At 41.8% G+C, this 13,367-nt stretch overlaps 1 protein-coding gene across 2 annotated transcripts in view; it reads left to right on the forward strand.

The window, feature by feature from the left end:
• HIBADH (3-hydroxyisobutyrate dehydrogenase) overlaps window positions 1–13,367 on the forward strand; it is a 133,906-nt gene that overhangs the window by 97,181 nt on the left and 23,358 nt on the right. The window contains exons 7-8 of one of the 2 annotated variants that reach the window (XM_027102323.1): window positions 2,697–2,853; window positions 7,500–8,460. In XM_027102323.1, the coding sequence (XP_026958124.1) occupies window positions 2,697–2,853; window positions 7,500–7,658 (316 nt within the window). In that variant the 3' untranslated portion in view covers window positions 7,659–8,460. Of the gene's footprint in view, window positions 1–2,696; window positions 2,854–7,499; window positions 8,461–13,367 lie in introns of those variants that run through there. The other variant, XM_027102324.1, reaches the window with a different exon arrangement.

The raw sequence follows: 13,367 nt of genomic DNA on the forward strand, positions 1-13,367 counted from the left end.
GTGTTTTAAAGGTGAGTAGATTTGACACAGTGACGTTTATTTGAGTTGCGTTATATATGCGGTCAGAGCAATGAATTCATTCTGTTTATATCAGAGAACATTCCAGCAATTGTAAAGCCACATGCATGCATGCGCACACTCTCGAACCACATCCAGTGGCAAGTTATTATGGGGACTGACAGACTGTCATCCTTTTGATGGCTTGAGCTGTATATCTCCTGAACAGCAATGGGGCTCTTATGCAGAAAGTATCATATGTTCCCAGCCAATTTACAGGGAAACAGCAATAACATTTTATCATGGTTGAGAGCCCAGTAGCTGCTTCCTATTAAACTTGCCCTTTCAGATACCTGTCTTGGATTAATTTGTTGATTTCAAATGAAACTCAGTCTTCTCCAGTGAAGCATGACGTTCTAGGATAGACTCCCTGAATGACAATTACTGTGTATTCTAGCTGGTTTCAGACCATTACAAGCCTTGGGCACAGCGGAAGACAGAGGACTTCAGTAACTGATTTTAATATCATGTCTAATTTTAACTGTCAGTTATATATATGCCAGTGAAAGAATCCTCAGAAAGATGAAATGCAAAACACTTCTAACTTGCACTTTTTAATGATACACTTTGCTGTTGGGGGGTTGGGGAGGACTGGAGAGGGAGTAGCCATCTCCTAAAGAGAATCAGCATGGTGGGGAAGCATCAGATTTGAAAAGTGAGCACATAACAACTGCCACCTCATTTTTGTGTGTGCCCCTCAGGATGCTTCTAAATAGTAATATGTTCACCAGAAAGGGTTCCATAAATCAGCGCCAGTATTTTTCCCTGAACATTCAAGAAAAATGAAGTGTAGCGTTTTACAAAGGATAATAAGCTTTGCTCCCATTTTGGTGAGTATTATAGACAGAGTATGAATTTCTTTAGCAATAAAGAGTGTTGTGAGGCACTGTTGAGTCTAACCTGGTAGGTTATAAGGAGGGGGAGTATCTCTGCTGCTTTGAATGTAATGAGCCATTTTAAAAGAAAATCTAAATTAGGAAGCCTGAATTATATTCCAAATGGAAGGTAAAGACAGTGTTTTGGGGTCTTTAAAAATATCCTCTGCTCATAGAGCACATTAGACATATACATTCTTGCATATTTGTGCTTAGACAATATATTTGCAGTTATAGCAAATTAACTAGTTGTTCATTTGTGATTTTACTTTTCACAATTTTTGCCTAAGTGCATTGACTTTATCTTTTCCTAAGTCATCTGTTACCATAGCATCCTGATAGCCTAATTATATTTGAAAGGGGAAAGGAAGCATCAGTAGCAAATTATACATGTAACAAACTTGGATCTTTATAAAAGAATGAATGAAACCATCAGGTTTCTTTCCAGCAGTGTACAGTTGAACAGAATGTATGACAGCTGATTTAGATGGAATCTTTATCTGTTATAATCTTTAGTAAAAACCGCTCATTATAACACGGGCTACCATGTGAGTTCATCTTCATGGCATGCCATATAGTATTGCTTGAACCACAGCTGCTCCTTGAAAGCCTGATTACATAACAGTTGTGTTATGTGGTGAGTCCGTACACATCCTGGCTATTAGCCCTAGACCCTGCTCGAGCATTGGAAAAAGGTTTTACTGGTCATTCTATTCTGATCTGGAAATAGACAGACAATTTTGAACACACAAGTACTAAACAGCACCCCAAAATGCACAGTTCGTTTAATATTTACATGTGTCTCTGTTTAATCTTTTTTTTTTTTAATTCTGAAAGGGATTGGTTTTAAGAAAAAGCAGAAAGTTTTATTTGAAACTTGATTCAAAGATACGTAGCAAAACTGTGCTTCCCAGGCTTCACTAAGATACTTGGAGTAAAGTAATAGAGCATTTTAATTCTACTTTTTTTCTGGGTCCACATTGAACAGCCGTTTATGCCATCAGCTCAGTGATAGAACAAATGATGTTTCCGCTTGGGCAAGCTTTGTTTTATCAGGATCAGTAACCTTATCAGCAGTTGACCCAGAACTATAATGCATGTCTCTGAATAGATAGCATATGTCACAACTCTGTGCAGACTTGCTTCATAAGCAAGAATGTCTAATGAAGATTTAATAAATAAGGAAAAGTTTCCAGCAAGAAATGTCTTCTTTTATAACGATAACTTCCCTGAAGCTCATTTTACTGCTTGTGGCTCATCTCTTGCATTTATTCTCTCATAAGAGCTAAAGGAATAAACATACATATAAATGCATCCACATGGACTCCCATGATACATAATTTAACTGTCAATATTTCTTTCTGAAATACATCACTTGTGAGTAAAGACTGTAGAATTTAGATGATCATCTTGGCTTAAGGTTCTTACGTGACACATAAATGCAATAATGTCCAAAAGACTAGAAAACCCATGTGTGTGGTAAACCAACAATACTTTTATGCAGTCGTATGTTATTTCTTAAAAGCAGGGTAGTGCAGAAGGTTTTCTCTCGGTGCAAAATGTCCTGGCTCAGACATGTTTAATCACTAGCTTTTAATACCCTATAATTTAAGATTGGATTCTTCATTCTAGTCAGTCTGCTTAGATATTTGAAGACATATCATAAATGGAGAGAGAAGATGGAGCATCCTCACACATAAATAATCACACGTGACTTGTATATTTTGGCATTTAACACTTCTTTTCTTTGACCTTCTTTGACAGGTTAGGGCTTGACCCAAAACTCTTGGCTAAAATCCTAAATATGAGCTCAGGACGATGTTGGTCAAGTGACACCTATAATCCTGTACCTGGGGTGATGGATGGAGTTCCCTCGGCTAATAACTATCAGGGTGGATTCGGAACAACACTCATGGCTAAGGTATGGTAAATGCAGAGACTACCCAAGAGAGCGGGGAAATGTTTAGTGGTTTCGTTCTCCTTCCCTCCTTTCTCAGTCGCCCCACCTCAGCCTACCCCCACTTCTCCCCTCTCGTAACAAATCATACGTCTATCCTAGAAGGCAAGATTACTAAACTAGTGACCCAGTCACTGGAAATTGTTTAAAACTTAGCGTGGATAAAAACCTTTTATCTTGTTCATTTTTAATCCTGGCCTTTCAGATGAGAAGAATAGGCTGGGATTTTTCTTTTGTGCTGGGGTTTGTTTGTAATGTGAGCCGGTAAAATGTTCTTCATCCTAAATTTACATTATTTACCAAGTCCTTAGAACGGAAGCAGTAATAAGCATTTTCCGACGGTTAATAGTATAATGACATTGGATATACACATCACAAAAGAAGAGAGGACCTTTCGCATGATGCTAGATATCTAAATACATCTTCCTACTTTAAGAATGTATACATTTATGTATAAAGTCATTTGAAAAGCAAATTGTTGGCCTCCTCTCATTTGTGATCTCAACGTTAGAAAATACTTTTTAGACAAACGACTTGCAGATTTTGTGTAGAGCTTATTCCCTACCCCACTCCCCACACCCCTGCCATTTACTTTTTGACAGAAGTAAGAATATGTACAGTTGTATACCGTATTCAGCTTACTCTCCTTCATTTCCCAGGATGTTTCATCCATTCTACTTCTCGGCTGTGCCTTGAATTCACCCACTTGCCCTCTCTACCACTACCAGTACCCTGGCTGAACCTTGTTTAGCTTCTACAACATCTGCCCTTAACTGGTCTCCTGGCCTTTCATTCTCATCTTCTTCTCCAGTTCATTTTCTATGGTAAAGAGTGGACTTCCTAAAATGTAAAACCCTGATTATGTCATCTCTCCTGTTAAGTCTCTTTCATGGTTTCCAGTTACTTGTAGATTAAAGTCCATCTCTGCACATTGTCTTAAAGGCCTTTGCTCTCCTCACCAGCTCATTTCTGCCTTCCCACCCGCCTCCTCTGCTTCAGCCACACCGAACTCGTTTGGCCTCTTGTCCCCTCTCCCTGGCAGCCCTCGACGCCTGCTCTTCCCTCAGCCTGCCTCTTCCTTCCTTGCCCCTCCAGCCGGACCCCTGGCGCATTGTTGGCTCACTTTAAATATTTATTGGATGAAGCAATGTTTGAAACTACGTTTCTTATTTTGTAGTTTTATTTCTCCTCGTGTTTCATTTAAGAAAATATTTATTTTTATGCCGATCTGTACCTTGTATTTAGGTTTGCGTATCCTCCACACAGGCTTTTGTAAGTTGTGCTGTGTTGCTCTTGTTGCAAACAGAAAGTAGCTCCTTAAGTGGATTGTTTTCACAAAGCTGCAGGGTCGTTTATTAGGGCACACAGAAGAGTGAAAGAATCGCATTTATGCCCAGTTTGCTTTACGTACATGTATGAAGTGGGTTGTGACCTGTTAGCTTATTTGGTTCCTAAAATACTGCTAATGGCTCCAACAGAGGAAGCAGCTAACACGTAACCTGTAAGCAGTGCTGGCTTTATTTGGGGACTCTCCTCTACGTCACACCTTTACTTCCATCATTTTCTCCAGTGTCCCTGCCCAGGAAGAATCTGCTCCTGTTGAGGTCCTTTAAAATTATTTTCTTGATAATAAAAGATAGCATAAGACAGTACAGTAGTAAAACATATGGACATTCCTGTTCTCTTTTGCTCTTTATAAGTTGTCATTTCGCTTATGAAGAGCAAGATTTCTGAATTTTGCTTAAAATGAAAGCATTTAGAAAGGAACTTAAAAAATGCTTTCATCACCTCAGATAGCTGTTAGCAAAACATACCGTAACTAATTAGACTTGTGTACAGAAATTGATAGAGATTAAAGAAGTCCCCATCAGTGCTACATTGATTAAAGCAATCATACCTGCTTGGGCAGATCAGGCCTTTACTTACTAGGAGATATTTTGCTCAACTACCATTAGATCTCATTGTGTTGGGGGAGATAATGTTAATGTGTCCTTGAAGTAGAGACTTGTACATTTATTTCTAGGTCTTTTTTTTTTGCGGTACGCAGGCCTCTCACTGTTGTGGCCTCTCCCATCGCAGAGCACAGGCTCCGGATGCGCAGGCTCAGCGGCCATGGCTCATGGGCCCAGCCGCTCCGTGGCATGTGGGATTTTCCCGGACCGGGGCACGAACCCGTGTCCCCTGCATCGGCAGGCGGACTCCCAACCACTGCGCCACCAGGGAAGCCCTATTTCTATGTCTTAACATCATAAAATTCTAATATATAGTGTGTATATAATCAGAACATAATCAATACAAAAACTAGATCTTTCATCTAAACCCCACAACCTAGAAGTCTGTTTCTGATGGCCACTAAGGAACAAATTATGGAAAATTATGACCACTCTTATTACTCACCCAGTGTACCTGTGTCCTTGTAATATGTAACGATTTGGTCCTCCATTAATTTGTTGAAACCTTTTGCAATTGTTTTGTATTTTTTTCCTGTACCACCCACTGAGCTCAGAATTCATAAGTATTTTTATTTGATTAGTGAAGTGGGGTGTTTGTTTATTTTAAATTATATGTTACAAGCTTCAAAGGATACCTTCTTTTCTAACATTTCAGGATTGACAAACCACTCATGATTTTATAGACTAAATCACCTTTCTCTTTTTAGAATGTCCACCCTTTAAGGTAGCAGCCACCAAAGCTATTTTAGCTTCCCCTTTTTGGTTTTATTAGCTCTTATTTGGGATATTTACTTGCCCCTTTGAAAACCTCTAATAGCCTTTTCTTCTCAATAGCATTGTCTTCTCCTCGATATGTTGTGTTTACTCTAGGTTCTTATATTCTAGTTATACTACTACGTTAAAAATGATAGGCAGTCTTTCTATGTAGATTTTCTGTCGTTTTTAAATAAATGCATCTTGCAGATGTGCAGCAAAATGATGTTGACAGAAGAGGCTTATCTGCTTGTCTGGGTATAAGCAATAATGTAGCTGTCCACATTTGTGAAGTGTGTGGGTAGTAATTAAACTTGCTTTTTAGTGGAAGCCGTAGAAGACTTTAAGGTTAAGTAGATTTTCCAAATCTGTGGGTTTACATGTGAAAATTCTACAAGTAAGCACAAAATACTGTTAACACCTGTAGCATCATAGATATCCAAGAGGCTAGAGATTTAATCCATTCTTTAAACTTTGCTTATTTTTCCCTTGAATCATTTCCTCCTTTGAGTGGATGGTATCAGTAACTACTCCGTTATCAAGGGTGTTCCTCAAAGAATACAAATAGGCCTCATCTTGCTTCTTGTCTTCCTCTTGCATTGCTTGCTGGCTTTTCCATTGGTGGAGGACATGAAGATGGTAATGGTAGGAAGGAAGTCTCGGTTTTGCCACTTGTTTGCAGCACTTATTTAATCACAAATGAAATGTGGGGAATATTGTTTCAGTTAACCATGCCTCCACTGTCTTCCATCTACCCCCAGATATGTCAAGGTTGGACAAGATTCCATTCTTATAGTAGAGGATACCATTAACTACAGTTTAACCATAAAAGATTCATTATGTTAACTTTTGTCTGTTTTGAAACAATAGACAATAATAAGTTTTCCAAAACTCTCTGAATGAAACATTAGCTCTCAGAGATGTTACAGTGTTGTTGTGAAGCTGATTGTCTGTTGCACTTGAAAGAAAATCCAGCTTCGTCTCCAGACATCATAAAGCTTCCATGTTGCACCTCTGCCATCCCCAGTCTCAATTCCCTCCCCAGCCCCTTGCTTATTCTAGTTCAGCCTCATTGGCCTTCTTACCGTTTCTTGAGCATCCAAGCCATGCCCCCCCCCAGGGGGCCTTTCCCTTGCTCTTCCACCCACCTGAAACTCTCTTCCCCCAGCTCTCCAAAGAACTCACTGCCCCCTCACATTCAGATCTTAGGTCAAGTGTCTTTGCCTCGGGAGGTCTTCCCTAAACATCTCATCAATCAGAACTCTCTTCCTTCCACCCCACCCCTTGCTATATATGACTTTCTGACCCCTTACCCTGCTTTATTTCTCTTCAGAGCACTTGTCATTGTCTGGAAGTTTAGTATTTGTTTTACTGTCTATCTTCCACGCTGGATAGTACGTTCCTGAGAACAGAGACTTGGTTTTATTATCATGACTGCATATCACCAGGACTTAGAACAGTGCCCAGCACACAGCAGTTGTTAAATATGTGTTGACTTAAGACATTGAATGGATATTTTCATCATCGATAATTTCATCATGCTTAATTTCATAATGGGGTTTGTCTTAGGCTTACAGGCTTCTGTAGATTTGAAAAAGCATTCCTCTGTGTGATCTCACCTGGATAGGAACACCTGGCCGAAGTCAAAACAAAACAGATAGGTTTTGTGGAGGGTGGAGGAGTGGAGAGGCCACTCAGAAATCAAGGTTTTCTCTCTGGAGCAGTTTTGCAGCTAAGAAAGGGCGTATAAAAAATATATATATAACGTAACATCGTGCTTGTAAGTATCTTATTTTTTCAGGCTTCATTTTTTCTTCTTTGAAACCCAAGCATTAGGAGCCACAGTTCTGAAGTGAGCCTTAACTGCCAACCTCAATGTATTCCCTCCGCCCTTGTTTGACTTAGGATCTGGGATTAGCACAAGACTCTGCTACCAGCACGAAGAGCCCAATCCTTCTGGGCAGTCAGGCCCATCAGATCTACAGGATGATGTGTGCGAAGGGCTACTCCAAAAAAGACTTCTCATCCGTGTTCCAGTTTCTACGAGAGGAGGAGACGTTCTGAGTTTGCCCTTTGGCTGTGGACACTGTTGGGAGCCAAACTCTATCTTGGAGCCTCTTATAGCTCACTCCACAAGTAAATGGACTTAATCAAAGGTCATCTGTCTGCTTTTGTTTGTCTAGTTCACAATAAACCCTGGGATTTTTCACCCATTTTTAACTGCTTATTCTTTTTACCTATTTAGCAAACACATACTATCTGAATTTTTGTTTTTTTTCTGCGAGCCGCTGATGGGCTCTGCTAGCTCGCTGACTGACCTTTTTCAGTTGATTCCTGAGCATCATTAGCTAAAACATTGCCTACTTCAATCAGGATATTGTTTACTCCACTTTACAAATAAAACCAATTTTTTTTTTCCACAGGATAAAACCTCTCCTGGAGGAAAGAAAAGAAATGGGTGTGAGGAAAGGAGTTAGAGAAAGGGGAAGTATAGTGAATTACTCGCTGTGTCCCTCAGAAAGTTTGCCCTGTTAACCCAGTGGTGGTATTCTTGCATTCTGAGGTTACTGGTTTATTTTCCAGGACTTGATAAAGCCGGAGAACTCCTTGCCGCCTGCTGTGTAATTTGGACTCTGTTACATTACCGTGGTGTGCCGCTCTTGTAACAACTCCCAATACTCAGCAAACTTATTTTTTATATTTTTGCTTCCTTGTACATTCTTACTACATATTTTTTGACTTCAAAAGAATGGCATCTTTAGAACTGTTTCAGAGCCTACGATGATATGTGCTGTAGATAATTATTATATTATCCTAAATATAACCATATTATTTTGAATTCAAATAAATTTCTATGCTGATAATACTTTCTTGGAGTTTTTGTGTCTTCCTAACCATTTGGTGAACAGTCAAATGATCTGACAAACTGGTGTTGCAGACTAATGGGGAAAGGATGAGAAGGAAGGGAAGGGAGCGGGGAGGTCGAGAGGAACCGAGTGTGAACTGACCGGTGGCCAGCCCTCATCCTACTGCTCTGCCTGCATCCTTAACGAGAATTTGTTTCAGTGTTTTCTGGGTTGTGGGTGCTGTAGGAATTTGGCCTGCAATAAATGAAATATGTCCCAGTAGGGAGCATAGTCGCCGCTTTCCCCACCACAGCCCCTAGAAATACTTAAGGCGATAGGCCTAGATACCAGATTTAGCAGAAGGACTGCTATGTCCATCATTTTCCTGGTGATCAAAAATTCCAGGCATTAGTGTAAGTGCTGGGGCTGCAGTGATAAGCAAAACAGATAAAATCCTGCCCTTGTAGACCATAAATTCTGGTGTCTCGCATGTGTGTGTGTGAGGAGGTGTGACAGACAAGAAATAAATGTTTAATGTGTATGTCAGGTAATAATCGGGACTAAAAGGAGAAATAAAGCAGGGTAAGGGGGATGGATGGGGAGTCCTGGGGTATTTTATTAGGGTGGTAAGGGAAGTTATCTTTGTAAGGTGGCATTTGAGCAGAGATAGGAAGGAAGTGAGGGAACAAGCCATGTAGATATCTGGGGAAAGAACACTGTAGGCATAGGGAACAGAAAGTGCAAAGGCACTGAGGTAGGATAACACCAGATATGAGGACCAACGAGGCTGTTAGTGAAGTGCCATAAAATGAGGGAGGCCAGATCGTGTAGGACCTTGGAGGCCATGTTAGGATGCTGGCTTTTATTCTGAGTGAAACAGGCAGTGTGTCAGTTACCAAAAGCAAAAGCTAACTGATACACTGCCACACCCCAAGTTTGGTGGTTTAAAATAACAAACGTTTATTATTTTTCAAGATTCTCAAGGTGGGCCGTGTTATTCATCTGACTAGGCTAACTCATTTGGAGCTGAAGGGTCTAGTTTGGCCTCAGCAGGGACAGCTGGAATGCTTGGGGCTTCTGTCCACATGGTCACCCATCCTCCAGGAAGCTAACCCAAGTTTGCTGACCTGGTGGCAGAAGGTTCCCAGCAACAACATAGGACAAGACCAAATGAACAAGCGCTTTTTAAGCCTCTGCTTGCTTTATGGCTCTATTGTCCCATTGGTCAAAGTAAGTCACCTAGCCAAGTCCAGAGTTAGCATGGGACAGGGACTACGTAAGAGTGTGGACACAGAGGGGGCAGTAGGGGGGCGATTTTGCAAACACCGTAATATCATAGTCAGCCCATGGAAGATTTTGTTCAGAGGATTGATGTGCCCTGAGCTACTTTTTAGGGGGATCACTCTGGCTGTGGTGTGGAGAATAGACCCTGGGGCAAGGGTGGAAGCCAGGAGACCAGGTAAGAGGCAGTTATAATAATCTAGGTGAGACGTGATGGTGGCTGGGACCAGAATGATAAAGATGGGAGGCGAGAAGTCGTCAGATTCTGAACATAAAAGATAGAGCCACTAACTGATGGATGAGGTGAGAGAGAAAAGGAGAAGTCAAGGACGACTCCAAGGTTGGTGGAGAAGGTGGAAGAAAGGAGACCATCTTCTGTGAGAGCAAGATTGTAGGAGAAGAATTGAGGGAGGATCGGGGGAGGTATAGGAGAAAAAAATGAGGGGTTTATTTGAGGTGCCTGATAGACGTGTGGTAGAGAAAAACAGGTCCAAGGACCAAGCCCTGTGTTACTCTAGCTTTTAATGGTTGGGAACATGAGGCAGAACCAGCAGATGAGACTCAGTGACCAGTAAGGTACGTAAAAAACAGTTCTAGGAACAGTGTCCTAGAAGCCAAATGAAGACTGGCTTTAAGGAGGGAATGCAAGTTTGTATCAAAAGCTACTGATAAGTTTAGTAATATAAGGGCTGAGAATCAGTCATTTGGATTTGGTGAAATAGAAGTCGTTGACTCTGACAGGTGCTTTGGTGGAGTGTTAGAAACGAGATTGGGAATGGGAGGAGAGATACTGGAAGAAGTGAATAGAGACAAATTTCAAGTTTTGCTGTAAAAAGAAAACAGACAAATGGGATAGATACTGGTAGGGAACATGGGGTCAAAGGAAGTTTAATTATATTTTTAGGATGGGAGATGTTATGGGGTTATGCTGATGGAGGTGGAATGATCACATAGAGGGAAAAAGCAATGATGCACAAAAGAGGATACTTGCGAAGTGGTGTCTTTGAGTAGAGAGAGGAAGGGTAGAAGCATGGATGGAGCTTTAAAAACTAAAACCCGGCACAGACATCATGTGTCAAGCTGCCAGCATCTTATATGAATGATAGAGTGGTACTGTAATTAATTATACAGTATTTCAACAGAGAATAATAAATCTTAGTGCTGGAAAGTACTTTACTGACCTCTAAGCCTTACCCCTGTAGGTCACCCTCCTGACCATTAGTTTTCTCATGTATAAAGTTATCATAAACAGTGTAGCCTAATATTAAGTGCTCTTTTGGAAACTTGAAACAAAACATGAGTCAAAGACAATCACAGGTGTTGGCAAGCATGTGGAGAAAGTGGAACCCTCATACATTGCTGCCAGGAATGTAAAACGGTGCATCCACTTTGGAAAATAGTTTGGCAGTTCGTCGAAAGGTTAAACATGGAGTTACCATACGATCCAGCAGTTCTGCTCCTAGAAAGTGCTCAAGAAAAATGAAAATATACATCCGCACAAAAACTTGTACATGAATGTTCATAGCAACATTATTCAAAATAGCCAAAAAGTGGAAACCAATCCAAACATCCCTCAACTGACGATTGCATAAACAAACCGTGGGATAGCCATACAATGGGAGGTTGGCCATAAAAAGGAATGAAGGGACTTCCCTGGTGGCGCAGTGGTTAAGAATCCGCCTGCCAGTACTGGGGACACAGGTTCGAGCCCTGGTCTGGGAAGATCCCACATGCCGCGGAGCAGCTAAGCCCATGCGCCACAACTACTGAGCCTGCGCTTTAGAGCCTGCAAGCCACAACTACGGAGCCTGCGTGCCACAACTACTGAAGCGCGCGCCTAGAGCCCATGCTTCTCAACAATAGAAGCCACAGCAATGCGAAGCCTGTGCACTGCCACGAAGAGTAGCCCCTGCTCGCCACAACTAGAGGAAGCCCGCATGCAGCAACAAAGGCCCAACACAGCCAAAAATAAAAAATAAATTTATTGAAGTACTGATACACGCTACAACATGGATCAACTGTGAAAACAGATGCCAAGTGAAAGAAGCCAGTCACAAAAGGCCACATACTGTGATTCTATATGAACTGTCGGGGAAAAGGTGAATCTGCAGGGACAAAGTAGATTAGTGGTTTCCAGGGACTAGGGGAGAGGGACTATGGGAAGTGACTGCTACTAGGTATGGGGTTTCTGGGGTGATGAAAATGTTCTGGAATTAGTAGTGATGGTTGCACAACTTAGCGAATGCATTGAAAACCACGGAATTATACACTTTAAATGGTGAGTTTTATGGTGTGTGAAATAACTTTGAAAAAGAAAAACTAAGGAAAAGTCATGAGTTAAGATCCTTCTCTATTGATAAGTGGTTCTCAACCAGGTTTTGCCCTGGGTGACATACAGCAATGTCTGGAGACATTGGGGGAGGGGATTCTACTGGCATCTAGTGGGTAGAAGCCAGGGATGCAGCTAATCATCCTACAGTGCACACGACAGGCCCCCTCAATCAGAATAATGTCAATAACAGGGAGTTTGAGAAACCTTGCTCAGGTGTATATTCCACAAGTATCTTAAACTCAGTGTGTCAGAACCCAAGCTCTGCATCCTCCCCAGCAGACCTGCTTTTCCTCCTGGTCCTGTCCCATCCAGGTTCCCAGGAGCCATCCTTGACTCCGCTCTCTCCTCCACCCACTCTCCAAAGCGAATTCTAAATCTCTGGTGCCTACTTCACACCCTCATGGATTCCTGTCTAGAATACTTCTGTCTCTGTGTTGTTGCTTCTCTTTTTTTCCTAAGAGCTTCGCTGAGGTATAATTTTACATACAGTAAAATTTGCTCATTTTAAATGTATGATTTAGTGACTTTCAGTCATCACCACAATCCAGTTTTCCATCACTGCCACCCCCTCCCTGAAAAGTCTCATTTAGTCACTCGCATTCTCTCCCTCCCCCAACCCCGAAGCTACAGGCAACCACTGATCTTTCTGCCTCTAGATTCGCAGCTTCTTCTTGGGCACCAGTCTGGTTCTTCCGCAATTCATTTTTCACCCCGCTGCAAGGGAAGTGGAAGGCTGAAATTCACCTGCATCAAACTTTAGTCTCGGGTGCAGCGTGAACCCCTCAATTTCACGCTCTGGCTCCTGTTTTACTTCACCAACGCTGTTGCCCTTTGCTTCCTCTATGGTACCCTGTGGGCAACAGGTTGTGAATCACAGCACTTGCCATTTCCCAAGCATGCCATGCTTCTCACACCTCAGGACCTTTGCACGTGCTGCTTCCTTCACCTGCAACGCCCTTCTCCTCCACTCCTGGCCGACTGGCTCAGGCACCATATCATCTGAAAGGCCTTCTTCGGCCACCTCAGGCTGAGTCACTTCCCCTATGTTTCCATAGCTCTTTGTTGATACAGCCTGCATCGTAGGACTTCTTACATTATGTTTGCATTATGTTCATCTGTCTTCTACAACAGACTGTGAGCTTTGAGGGCACAGAATGTGTCTTATTCAGCTTTGAGTCCCCCTGTTGAGGACAGCACCTGGCATTGAATAAGAGCTCAATAAATGACCAAGTGAGTGGAAGCGGCGGCATTGCATTTGTGTTAGGTCAACTACAAACTGCATGAACTTTGCCCTGAAAGATGCTTCCTTAGCAG

Source organism: Aethalodelphis obliquidens, unplaced genomic scaffold (assembly GCF_003676395.1).
Source record: "Aethalodelphis obliquidens isolate GAN/ISIS:26980383/991018 unplaced genomic scaffold, ASM367639v1 scaffold5, whole genome shotgun sequence".
NCBI lineage: Eukaryota > Metazoa > Chordata > Mammalia > Artiodactyla > Delphinidae > Aethalodelphis > Aethalodelphis obliquidens.